This window comes from Paralichthys olivaceus, chromosome 22, assembly GCF_024713975.1.
Source record: "Paralichthys olivaceus isolate ysfri-2021 chromosome 22, ASM2471397v2, whole genome shotgun sequence".
NCBI lineage: Eukaryota > Metazoa > Chordata > Actinopteri > Pleuronectiformes > Paralichthyidae > Paralichthys > Paralichthys olivaceus.
The window spans coordinates 16,481,422-16,494,328 of NC_091114.1; the positions used below are offsets into that span (position 1 = coordinate 16,481,422).

A 12,907-nucleotide genomic window follows, 5' to 3' on the forward strand; every position below is an offset into this window, starting at 1 on the left:
AATATAGGTTTTCATTTGTTCTAATGGTTCTAATCAATATCTGTTATTGATCTACGATGAAAAGAGAATATATAAATAAATAAATATAAATAAAAGGTCATAATTCTACTAATACATTGTCAATAGGCAATAAAACATAAAAAGGTTAAAAAAAGAATGAATACGTATAAAATAAAATAATAATAAAGATACTAATGTATATTGTAATGAGATATATAGTCATTTAAACTCCTCTGCACCATTCTAATGAGCATATTCATACATTTCAATTTGTTGTCTTTTATTAAAACACAGACAGAAACACAATCTATCAAAACAGACATTTAATGCGTCTTAATTCAAATAAAAACATAATCAGAAGCTGACACAGGCTCATGACACGTTATGCACATGTTCAAATCCTCATAAAGCAGTGACTCAGTGACGTCAGCAGGATCACCACTTCGACTTCCGAGAGAAAGGACCTGACGAGAAGCATAACATGGGTTCAGTACGACACGTTTGACAGAAGATGATGAGAGAAAGAACTATAGATCATGAGAAGCAGTGTTTATTGAAGCACCTTGGATGTCGGCCATCCTCCTGCGGTTTCGAGGCAGCGTGGCGTCCAGCCTCCACGTGGACTCGGGTGTTCGCAGCACCTCCTCCAGCAAACACTGCTCCTCACCTTTCTCACTCTCCTGGGGAGTCAGCAGATCCTCAGTTAGAATATGAGGCTACATTGTTCTAATCAGTTACGACTCGACTTCCAGCGGTGAAAGCAAAATGTTGCTGACCTTCGCTTTTTACCATTTCTGTACATTGTTTGTATATTTGATGTAACCAAGCAACCAACTGCAGAGTAGACCATCTGCTTCCTGTTTACACCAGCAGGCACGTGAATGGTCACATGATACGTGTGGATGGAGATCGTTTTAGTTTTGAAATGAAAACATATTCGAATGGATGTAGCCTGAGTGACTGTTCCTTCATTTTGAGTAGATTCATACTTAATATAAATCGTTTAAATGAAAAACCTGTGGGGGAGTTTGTTGACCTCTACTCCGGCCTACAGGAGTTCTGGGGCTTTGGTTTTCAGCTCCGCTCCTCGGTCGCTCCCGCTCTCTCTGCAGCAGGATGCCCTGCCGTGTGGACCTGTACTCCAGGGAGAAGTTACTGATAGTTTTACAGAAGTCCTCGGCTTTGGTGTCTCTCACCATAGCTCGGGAGTAGCCCAGGAACAAGAGGAAAGAGTGGAACCTGGAGAAACAGAACGTTTTACAAATGTATTGTTGAAATGTAAAGTCGACTCATTGAGGAGGAAGAATCTGTGATAAAGAACCTGTTGATAACTCGACGGTGCACAGCTCTGAGGACCTTCAGCTTCTCCTCGCACTCTTTCAAAATCTTCGGCAGCTGGCGACGGAGTGAACCTTCCTGAGCGGAGATCTCGTCTCCTCCTCTTCCTCCTCCTGCTCTCCTCTTCTCCCCTTTTCCTCCTTTCCTCTTTTCCTCTGCCTTGTCCATCACCTTCAGCTGCTCCCATGAGGCTTTGCACAGGGCCTCCAGCTGAGAAAGGTTGGACTGGACTAGAGAGTAGTCGCACTGTAAAGATGAGAAGAACGAGGGGGAGTTTGTGCATTTCGGTTATATTCAAATAATCCTGCAGATTCAAATGCAAGAACAACATAAATACACACACACACACACACACACACACACACACACACACACACACACAGGTGAAAATACACACCTTTCCAGCTTTGGTAACAGCGCTGATGTCGGAGTAGAGATCAGAGGATTGTGGGTAGAGCTGCAGCAGCAGCACACACACATGGTGCAGCAGGGGCTGGCGGGAGTGTGTATCCCTCACCTGGGACAACTTGCCCAAGTAACTCAGCTCAAAACCACGAGCCTTTGTGTGAGAAGAAGAAAAAACCTCACTGACACTGAGAACTGCATCAAGGACGGGACGTAAAGTCTCGGGTCACCCACCTTACATCCGTTTAGAAAATTCCCGATTGCTAACACTGTTGCCAGGATACACCTGAAGGTCTGGCTGGCCGCTAGCTGCTCCATAGCCAGCTTCAGATGGAAGAGAGGCTCAGCAATTTCCTGCAAAGAGGAGGAATAATGAGGTGATAGGAGGTCATTGAAGTGCTCCCAATACTTGTGATATGGGTCTGGGAAGAACCCATATCCAGGAATTTGTTTTCACTTCTTTAGGTTCATTCCCTCGTCCCTTACTCTCTCCAAGGAGTCGTAGTCCAGAGCGAAGGCCCACAGCTGAAGCCTGGAGCTCAGGTGAGAGATCTCCCCTAAAGTGAGAAGGCAGAGCTCGGCCCCGGCCAGAGGAGAGTGGGGGTTCTGGTTCTTGGCGTCCTTGATCAGAGAAAGCTCCTCCTCCGTTGGGATTAACGCTTGAAGCCGCTGTTTAAGAAAGAAAAGAGATGAATACAGATGTGTGACAAAGGAAATGTTAAGATCAATCACCTGCATATCCAGGAAAAAAGTAAACTTCAACGGTTCATCAAATGCTGTGAGACACGACCTCTACTGTACCTGGACGTCCTCTCTGTCCAGCACGCTGCTGTCCATGCTGTAGATGGCAGGGGGGAGGAGGCGGGGGGGCGGGAGGCTGCTCAGTGCAATGTTAATGATGTTACTTCGCTTCATCCCCAACACCGACACTGACGGCTGCTGCTTCTGTGTCGAGACGCAGTGAAAGATACGAGACAGGGTCGTCAGGATAGAAAAGACAGAGCATTTTTTAGCATTGCTGTTAGTTGTTACATATTATATCTTTAATATTTACCAGCATCTATAAGATTTTAAAACATGGGCTGCTGATGACTCTTCGTCTTAGAATATCAACTTAGTAAATTCAACACGACTTCATGCAGGATGATGCATCTTTTCTGATCATTTGAAAAATGTCAGTGACTGTGAAACTTATCTTCAAGCATTTTATTAACTGACTAATGAAAACCTGACGGTAACTGAAACATTGGTCAAATGTGACTAAACTGATGTTGGTTACCTGCCGTGCAGAGGCCACATTAAAGCGGGTGCTACCGCCCTTAGACTCAAACAGGTACTGCAGCCGGTTTGTATCCAGATCCACTGGTTCAAGGCCGGCCCAAATGGTCTGAGTCCCAAAGCGGGTCATCCTTGGAAGGGGAGCCAAAGTCTGCATTTCCCTCCAGTGGAGCTTCAAGGTGCAAGATTTGATAGTCGAACCTTTAACGGACGCTGAGGACAAAGGTGGGGCAAGAGGAGGAGGAGGAGGAGGAAGAGGAGGGGGTGCCGGGGGGGCTTGGAGGCACATTGATGGTTCATTAGTTGGACTGGTTCCCTCGTCCTCTGTGCTGTCTTCCTCATCCCAGAGGTCTGAGAAATCCAAGGTGTTGAGGCAAAGACGTGCAGCGGGTTTGAGGATGGAAGTCCAGGGCTGGTCGAGATCCCACGTCAGGGGGTTCTCCTTGGTTTGGTCTGCCTCCTTCATCGGTCTCAGAGTTGTCTGTGACTCAAAGAGCAATATTGTTGAAGTAGCATTGACTTGACAAAGAAGGTGATGGTTTCTTTAAAGAGCTGAAGAGAACGTCCAGATCTGAGCAGATGAAGGATGCAGCCTCACAAAAGCAAAGTGTGAGCAGTGAGCAGCCGCCTCACACCCTCTGCGTCTCCTTCTGAATGTCTGTGGATGCTCACCGCCTCACTCTGCAACCACAGACGCACATAACTCACACGACCAAATGGCAATCTTCGAACCACCTCTGGGTGGGTGTTCTCACTTCGCCGTAACCTGCAATTGCCTCAGACGCAGAGTTTGTCCCTGAACTCATGAGACGACGAGCTCTGTTTGATCCAAGAGTTGACCGTTGCCCTGCTCGTACGCCAGAGACCCGTGACTTCAGTCAGAGACGAGCATTTCACATGAGTTATGACGGGCTGTGTTTAGTCTTGCATCCAACTCTGATGGAGGATTAAAAAAATCCAAGGAACGCTTTTCTGTAGAGCTTCCAGAATGTTGCTTGTTCCCCGTCTTGCTCTGAGTGATAGTGAGAGATTCAGAAGCACAGAGGGCGAGAGGTGCATTGGTCCGTTGGTGCATCAGTTTTGGTTTATTTGAGTTGCACCCTTTCCCTTAATTTCCTTATCGGGGCTGCATCTCCTGTCTGTAGTGCTTCATGTGTATAAACAAACCTCTATCGGCCTCTGGTGATCTGAGACCTCCCTCCTCTTCTGCCTCTGCTTCTCCCCAGTGAGCACATAAAGAGCACGGCCAAAATCTGCCCTGCATCCCCTTCTGTGACTTTTTATACAGTATTCATAGACTATTACCTTTACATTGGTGATATGGATAGACTGTTATCTATATAGACTATTTAATCACAGCATGTTTTATATGGATAGACTGTTGTTGTGAAATGTCATCATGAAGAGCAGCGCAGAACAGCATCTCAAACGGGAACAGAAAGATTCTTTGATGAACAAGAAGCTGCAGGCAGAACAAAACCACTGCAGCATAACGTGGAGGATATTTCATCCTGAAGGGTCGAAGGTTTGGACAGAATCTCTTACTTTACTTTATGTTCACAGGACTCGTTTGCATGGTCCACATGGAGCCATAATGAGGATCCCTCCCTCGGCCATTAGCACCCCCCCCCACCAATTAAACTTAATCTCGCTCAGTGCTCCTGACGGCAGCGTGGCTCAGGGGACATTTAGGCCGAAATGAGCTCTATCTGGAAAACTCTTCTGACATTTATTTATCAACAGTGTTTTCAAGCCCGCAGCAGAAAGGTCTGAAAGGGTTTTTTTTCTGTAAATTGTCAAAACTTCTATTTCTTTGACCAACTGCTAAAAACTGCAAGCTGCCATATAAAGTGCTGTGTAGTGTTTTTAAAATCAATGCATGTTCAAATTATGGATTCAATGATGAAGCCAAACCATGTTTATCACCCCCTGGGGGCTGGCTGCAGTATAGGTCATAAACGTTTTAATGTTCCTGCTACGTTTGGTTTTGTTGGGTCATGTGATGCTATACGTGCTTTTGTAAGTTTGAATGGTTTCTTCGTTTGTACCAGCAACTGCAGATGATAATTGACCGGCACGGCTGGACCCAAGAGCTCATGCTAATTAATGTGCATCGTCTCGTTCTGAACAAAATACACGTAGCATAAGTTTTTCTGTGTGTGTGTGTGTGTGTGTGTGTATTTATCTCCGTTCATCTGTTTGTCTGTCTGTACTGAAAGTATCTCAACTCTCTCAGAGCGTTGACAGCACGAGATAAAGATCAGGGAAAACATTACATGTAATCGCTCCCACTTTGAGAATGTTCAGGGTTTTAAGTCGTCTGGGTCAGAAACAGTTTGTCATGTAACGGCCATTTTGAACCAAGACTCTCGTACAAACAAACTAAGTAAAAGGTTAAAATTCACACTGGCCTCAGGTATTTTGTGAGATTGAGACGATGTCCTTGTACATTTTAATGACGTTTTTGTGTCTGAGAGTCAAAAAGAGATTAAATTAAATTCAACTCCGTTCACACCTTCATTTTTCTCCAGGCAACTAAACGTCTCATTTCCTGAAAGACAATTGCATACCGGTGTACCACACTGCTGTGCATCGACGCTCCACACTGTCACTGCAACAATGGCGTGGCAGCCATGAGTGTGATCGTCTGAAGGCAGGATGCCTCCTCTGGACCTGATGATTGGTGGGTTCACAAAACCACTTGTCCAGATAGAATCCATGAAGAGGTGGAACGAGAGGAAGAATTCAGATTCAGTCAAGTAGAATGTTTTCTAACAGTTTGGTATGAAGGTTGACTGAATAACTTAAAACACAACTCGTCTATGAGCATGTGCTTCAAAATAGCTTTTATTTTGAAAGTGCATTTTAAGAAATGTTATTTAATTTAAATATAATTTACTTAAATACGATTAAATAATTATTTTAGAATTATTTAAGAATAGTTTTATATGATACAGAAATATTTCTATACATGATATACTGTGATATTTATTTTTATATAGGCTTTAATAAATATTCATACATATAATATACATAATGTAAAAATATTTTACATATCTAAAGAATTGTTCAATAAGTTATTTTAAGTTTCTTTTTTATTTATTCATGTTTTTGATATTTTAATAAATTATTATTATTTTAATTGTTAATTTTAAATATTTATACATATAAAATATTTAGAGACATTTAAAGACTATGTTCTTATTTATACGTTATTTATATAAATATGAATTGTATATAATATTAATTGTAGAGACGATATTATTTTATTATATAAATAAATTTCCTGTATCGTGAAAGCCTTGAGCGGAAGTCCCCCCCCCCCCCCCCCCCCCCCCTTTCCGCGCTCCCGTGTTGTTTTGGGAACACTCCCTCGTGAACGCGCCTCCCTCTCCTCCCTCTCCTCCTGTCACTCATCCCTCGTGCTGACGTCACACCGGGGACCCGCCACAATGTCAAACACTCACGAGCAGCGCGAGCTCATGGCCTCCACGCGCCACCATGTCCCGGACTCCCGCCGCCGCCGCCGCGTGCCGCTGCTCGTCTCCGGTCTCCGTTAACGGCGCAGCTCGGCGTCACGGGACGGTGACGGTGTGTGAGGTAAGATCCTCTCGTCTTCACCGCGTTTCGCGTTCACGTGTCTCGATCTCGTAACGTTAGCTGACGTCACAGTAACGTTTGACCGCGTCTCCGCGTGTTTGCGGGGAAAGTTGCGGGGCACCGTTGTTACGCAACGTGAGCGGGGCAGATGTTCCAGAGGTGCAGTGATGACGAGGCTCCGCCCGCGTCCGTTCAGCGTCACGTTCCAACATCTGCACGATTCAGCGTCAGGAGAAAAACACGAGCTGGTCCCAGATCAGAACGCATCCCAGTATTCTGTGTGAAGTACAACGTATACTCGGTGTATATATATACTGTGATCGTAGTTTATCATGTACTCTTACTGGAGGTGTCCACAGATACTTGATTCTAACCTTATATAATGAGTTCTCTTCGGTAAATTCAGGAGTTTTACATATTTTCTTCATGAAACAATCCAACATGATGACATGTGACCCTGGTGTCATTTTATCTGCTCGTCGGTCTTTTCCATCTTAGTCGAGTTAATACGCATCATTTAAAACAGCTGGAAAGTTCACCTGGATAGAAACAAGCACATCATCGACTAAACACTAAACTATAGTATTTAGTAGTAAACTATAGTATTTAGTAGTAAACTATAGTTTACTAAAGTACTAAATATACAGCTCGTCCTCACTTCACACAGATAATAAAAGGTACATTAAGTTATTTCTGTGTGTAAAGTCTGAGGGATATTCATATTGAAATCTATCGTCAAATCAACGTGATGCAAAGTTAGCAAACGGCTATTCCAGTACCCCCCCCCCCCCACTCAACACTGTGTGTGTGTGTCCACAGGTGTATGTGAGTGTGTGAGCCAGGTCAGAGGTCATGCTGCGGAGGGAGTCAGACTCCCACGGCCTCTTTTCCTCCGGAGAGACGTTCGACAATGACTGTGAGGTGAGTTTTCTTTATTTCGGCTCTTCTCCCCCCCCTCCCCCCCACACTGACGCAGACTTTCTTTATGCTGTTGACGTTATTCTGAATAAGACATTGTTTCTATCGCGGTGTCGAGTTGCTGATAGAATAATATCTTCATATTCCCGTTATTTACCTGAAATCGTTCAGTGTGCGATGCTAGCGTTTTCATGTCCCCTTTCAAAAGTCTCATCTGACAGGATTTCAATATTTAACAAGCGATAACCTTCAAATCATTCTACACGACACTCGTGCACATTATACACGTTGGTGTCCGATAATTCAACCTTCTTCCTCACGACAAAAGAGACGAGAAGCTCCGCCTGCAGAGCGTCCCCTCGCAGAGCGTCCCCTCGCAGAGCGTCCCCTCGCAGAGCGTCCCCTCGCAGATCACAGTGGTCTAACGCTCTGTCTTTGTCTCAGATGGGGGCGAGTTGTGCAGATGCAGTGTGTCTGTGCGAGGCCGGTCCCTGTACACTGTACTCTGAAGCACACACGCCCACGCCGGTGAGTGCTCAGGCTTCCCACTTAAGTGTCTCATCACTCAGCCCGCTCACATCACCGAGTGTCTCTTCATCTGTATCTGTGCTTTAAATACACGACCTCCGCCTCCTCCGCCTCCTCCGCCTCTCTCTGTTGGTGTTGGTGTGTCTTTTGATTCACTTCATGTTTTAAAGGATTCTCCAGCGTCTGGTCAAAGGCTCATATTTTATTCTCCCTCTTGCTTCCTCTGCTCAGGACACACTGCTGTGTGAACTCTGTGGAAGAAACAGGGTAACGATAACCAGGTACTCCGAGGGATACGGCACAGAGGTAAAGTGTGTGTGTGTGCGTGTGCGTGTGTGTCTCAAAAATCCCATTGATGAATCCAGTACACCTCCTTCTGTGACTTCAGGGTCTCACCTGCTGCACTCACAGCTCCTCATTAAACCTCATTAAAGCTCTGGACATTTATTTTGGTAGTTCCAGGTTAGTTCCAGGTTCTCGACCACACAGCCGTGTTCCCACCGTACCGCTGACTCACGTGTTCGAGCGACCGTGGGTCAGCTGTCACTCATGATGCTTCAGCACGTTTTTATAGCATCAGACAACAAATTCAAACCAAAACAGAAATAGCTTTGAGAAACACTTTCCCTAAAGAATTAAAGTAATGATTGAGATATGTGTGATGGCAGCAAATTATTAATATTATTATTATTATTATTATTATTATTACCACGATCTGAGTTCACACGTCTCCATCGCAGTTTCCGTCTGAATATCCGAACACTTTGAAAAGAAACAACTGCTCGTGTCAGATTCCCTGAGCTCATTATTCATGTGCGGAGGCGTCAGCTGACTCATGCAACACAACAATGGTGGTAATAGAAAATGACGCAGGAGATCAGTCACGCAGACCGACGGCATCATCAAGTGCTGCCTTTGGTTTACACGTTGTTTCATCCAAACCTTCAAAATAAAATCCCCATGTATAATGTGTACTGTATGTTTCATTCCTCCGCAGGAAGAGTGTTTGCTATCTGACCCTCAGGGGGAGAGTGATGCCGATGCTGACATAGAGGACACAGACTGCAGGTTTGTGATGTGCACACCAACACGGTTATTAACACGCGTGTATTCCCACACGCGTGCTTCTTCCCGTGTAATCGTCTAACCTGGTGTCTTTTAACTGGACGGGCTCAGACTTCAGGAGCCGGGTTCCCTCCAGCGAATCAGCTCACGGAGGCGTAAGCGTCCACGGGTCGCGCGGCAAGACACCACGGAGAGCGAAGACGATGGTGGGAGGAGTCACAGATCCCATCGCTGGAACCTCAGGCTCAGTCCTGACAGAGGCCGCAGCAGGACCATACTGGAGGTAGAGGAAACACACAGTCAATTCAATTCTCATCACAACACGTGGTTTTTATAAGAAGATGAAATCCACTCACACTCCTTATTTGATGAACTAAAGTTCTGCTGTAAGTGAAAATATGTATCAACACAACAATTAAGTGTTTCAAAGCATAATTAACTACAGGGGGAGGTTGAGTATTATTGGTTTAGTTTAAAATTGTGTGTATATGTAGTTTTTTGTGTAGAATCTTTCTCTTGTTATTAATCTTGACTTTAAACAACAGCTGTGTTCACACACCGGTCTCTTTTCTCAGGAGAGCGTGTCACAGGTGAGGCCGCTGATCATCTGCCGACCAAACGTGGAGATGCAGCGGAGCCGGGTGGATCTGCCCCGAGGCTCCAAACTGACGTCACTGTGGCCGTCATCCCTCTCTCTCCCTCTCCTCCTCCTCCTCTCTCTGCCCCTCTCCCTCTCCCTCGTCATTGTTATCGTCTCCTTCCTCCTCCCCTGGGCGAGGGCTTGACCCCGACATCTCTGCTGCATCATTCCAAAAATTACAAAAAGTCCTAGACAGCACAACTGATGTGGTGGTGTGCTTTATTTTGAAAAGGTTAGTAGACCAATTGTGGGCGATTTCACACCTTCCTGTTTGGTTCGGACCTTCTGACTTTTCAGTTAAGTCCAAACCAAAGTGACAGGTGTGAACCGTTCCTCGGACCACGGTCTGGACCAACGCACCTTTGGACCAACAGCAGGACGTTGCCCAGGTTTGCAGGGACACTTGTCTTCACCTCCAACGTTATAATGTTTGAACGACGAGCACCTGAAGCTGCAAAGTCAACTTTATTGTCAGTCCTGCCTCACGTTCAGGACATAGACGGGATTCAAATGCCGTTTCTCTCTAATCCCCAGTTTAAAAAGAACACAACAGAGTTTGCAGTCGAGAGGACAGATCTGTGAGTAGTTCAAGGACGGGTTAAGATGATAATATTACAGCTGCAATGAAATGAACACAATTAATCACCTCATTCATTTTCTCCATTCAAACAAAAAGACGATAATCTTCCGAGCTGATAACACACAGACGTCAAGTTTAGGGTGGATGATGACGACGGGTTGTACAGGTCATCGAAAATCCTTCAGTCCAGAGTTACAACATGAAACCAGAAGCAACCGGATCAAAAGAATCAAAGGCATGAAGCTCGGACCACGGTCCAGACTCCCTGGAACATTTACAGACGCTGAATATGTCAAGATAATTACATGTGTGTTTTATTTCTGAACGTGTTCACAATGAAAACAACATGAACTCAGCGTTTGCTTTCTGCCTCGTGAGATCTCACCTCGCTCCCTCACCCCCTCGTTTGTAAAAATAGACCTCTCATCTCAACGCTGCCACAGGAGCGGTGTGTTGTTTAGAAGGGGGGGGGGGGTGCTAAGGTTTCAAGGCTCCGCAAATACTTTAACACAAAGACAAAATTGCATGCTCCATAGGAAAACATGTCAAACACGACGCTGCTGCCAAACTATGCAAACCCTCTGCTCCTGCGGTGAAACGTGTCCTGTGTCCTCGACCCTTTCACCGATGCAGGGACTAAAATAAGAGCACGACCTAATTTAAGAAGCAATAGTTGATGATGTGTGATCTACAGTGCATGTGCTCTCTGGATGTACATGTGTTATTTTACTTGTGAAGAGGTGGATCCCTCTTCTCCCCCCCCCCCCCCCTGGCTGCACTTGTATATTTTAGTAAAATGACCTCAAAATAAAACGAGCTTTAGTGGAACTTTACTATGTTAAAGTCATTTAAACTCTTTTCACAGTCTTACAGTCAAAACATTACTCTGGTGTTTAACAGTATTTATGTTTATGAATGATTATTTAAGAGAGAAAGTGAGTTTGACAATCAGTCGTGCTTCTTACTGTGAAGAGCCATTTTGCTCAGTGATGTAAATTAAAGCTCAAGTTGTTTGTGTTTGGATTCTCACACCACACTGAAGCTGCTCGCATCCACGTGAAACGTGTCTGTTTCTGAAAACATCAGGTTGAATGAGCTGATTTCATTCGTGTTCAAGACCTTGTTTGGTTCCAGTCGGTTGTGAAGCCCGTCTGGAGTTTGATTTGTCTGTAATGTGTCCTCACCTCTGTTTCATTGGGGCAATAGAAGTTCAATAAAACTAGATTGTATTTTAACAGCTTGTGTGTTTTTCACTGTACCATAGATCCTCAGAGGAAAAAGCATCAGGCGATAACTGTGTGTGATGTTTCTTACTTTCAGTTCTGTGCGTGTTCACTCAGCTTCCTGTTATTGCATCATATAGAGGAATTCAACCCTCGATGTCCCATCAGTGTTTGGGCCCGAGGTGGGGGGGGGTCCCGTAACGAAGCGAGCATCTCCCTTAGCGTGTGTGCGTTGTCATGGTAACGGATTGCAGAGGGAACTGACGTTTCGTACATAGACTGTAAGATGCTGCTGCTCCCCCCCACCCCCCCGAGCAGAACCACTCACTGTAGGTGATGATGACGCTAATATATATAATACACATTTTCTATTGTGGCATTTGCACTTTTCTTTTATTATCCAGTGGATCTGTGTGGGAGACATTCCTGCTTCCACGGGTCTTTTTCATTCTATCCATGAATGTGTTCATCATTTTTTGGATAAAGGAGTTGAAGCAGTTTTCTGATGGACGACACACACATTTGATTTTGAGGGAAATGTTTTACTCATGTGTCTGTTTGTTTAAACCACACTGTGCATGTAGAGTGAGTGTGTGTGTGTGTGTAGCTGAAAGTTGTTGTGTCCTCCACTTTCATTCTCAGCTCACCCACTCACACTTTGTCCTTCAAAACATTTCACTGGATAGATTCAGAGCATCACTGTAAATAAAGATGGACGCCATGACAGCTCCCTCAAACTGATTTCAATGTGGCATCACCCCCTGGTGGCTGACTGCAGTAAAGGTCTTAAAACCCACCTTCTCCATGTTAGTGATTGAGACCAAAAAGAGAGAACACATTAAAATAATGTGTCCCTGTCATCCCTGGCTCGAGGCAGCGCCGAGCACACGGGACACAGAGCCAAAGACTGGGTAATAATTTGGTCATGACACCACACATGCACTTCCCTCACCCTGACCATGACCTTGCAGGCATGCAGCATGAGGGATCACGCTAACATCACATGTGAGTCTGCTATTTCTTTTTGCTATGTTCTGTGACTGCCTTTCAGCCCAGATTTAAAAAGCTGGACTGTACAGAGCACTGAGGCTGTCCAAGATAGTGTGCAGAGAATTTCATGTGCAGAATATAGTTTATGTGTTTTCCTCCTGAAGGTCATTACCTGTGAGTCAGAAGTATTCCTTCTTTTCACCCGCAGCCTGGTTACTGTGCATCATCAGCGTCCTGGAGCCAGCGTCCCCTTCGTCCACTCGTCTCCTTTAATGCACGGAAAAGAACGAGGCCCAGCTTCCGTCACCAGGATGAGAACCACTGGAAAAACTGAACATAATC

At 45.0% G+C, this 12,907-nt stretch overlaps 2 protein-coding genes across 4 annotated transcripts; one reads left to right on the forward strand and one right to left on the reverse strand.

The window, feature by feature from the left end:
• Positions 1–263: 263 nt before the first annotated feature.
• Positions 264–9,354, reverse strand: LOC109641720 (FH1/FH2 domain-containing protein 1). 2 transcript variants are annotated; one of them, XM_069518240.1, is made up of 9 exons: positions 9,216–9,354; positions 2,545–2,688; positions 2,230–2,412; positions 1,978–2,097; positions 1,736–1,897; positions 1,322–1,584; positions 1,017–1,239; positions 563–680; positions 264–464 (listed from the first exon to the last, which is right to left on the reverse strand). In XM_069518240.1, exons 2-9 carry the CDS (start codon positions 2,656–2,658, stop codon positions 436–438), a joined length of 1,212 nt encoding a protein of 403 aa, XP_069374341.1. In that variant the 5' UTR covers positions 2,659–2,688; positions 9,216–9,354; the 3' UTR covers positions 264–435. The 2 variants fall into 2 exon arrangements, with proteins under 2 accessions (XP_069374341.1, XP_019961809.2); XM_020106250.2 differs by lacking the exon at positions 9,216–9,354 and adding an exon at positions 3,023–4,046.
• LOC109641718 (uncharacterized) lies at positions 6,433–10,719 on the forward strand. Of its 2 annotated transcripts, XM_020106247.2 has the most exons (7): positions 6,433–6,621; positions 7,441–7,542; positions 7,984–8,067; positions 8,299–8,373; positions 9,065–9,135; positions 9,244–9,415; positions 9,708–10,719. In XM_020106247.2, exons 2-7 carry the CDS (start codon positions 7,474–7,476, stop codon positions 9,915–9,917), a joined length of 681 nt encoding a protein of 226 aa, XP_019961806.2. In that variant the 5' UTR covers positions 6,433–6,621; positions 7,441–7,473; the 3' UTR covers positions 9,918–10,719. The 2 variants fall into 2 exon arrangements, with proteins under 2 accessions (XP_019961806.2, XP_019961807.2); XM_020106248.2 differs by lacking the exon at positions 7,984–8,067 and having other exon boundaries at positions 6,445–6,621.
• Positions 10,720–12,907: the final 2,188 nt, after the last annotated feature.

Coding starts and splice junctions, on each gene's coding strand:
- LOC109641718 (XM_020106247.2), top strand. CDS start 7,474: ATGCTGCGGAGGGAGTCAGACTCCCACGGCCTCTTTTCCTCCGGAGAG. Junction 7,543..7,983: donor CGTTCGACAATGACTGTGAG/GTGAGTTTTCTT, acceptor TCTTTGTCTCAG/ATGGGGGCGAGTTGTGCAGA. Junction 8,068..8,298: donor AAGCACACACGCCCACGCCG/GTGAGTGCTCAG, acceptor TCCTCTGCTCAG/GACACACTGCTGTGTGAACT.
- LOC109641720 (XM_020106250.2), bottom strand. CDS start 3,487: ATGAAGGAGGCAGACCAAACCAAGGAGAACCCCCTGACGTGGGATCTC. Junction 1,585..1,735: donor CTGTTACCAAAGCTGGAAAG/GTGTGTATTTTC, acceptor TCATCTTTACAG/TGCGACTACTCTCTAGTCCA. Junction 1,240..1,321: donor CACCGTCGAGTTATCAACAG/GTTCTTTATCAC, acceptor CTGTTTCTCCAG/GTTCCACTCTTTCCTCTTGT.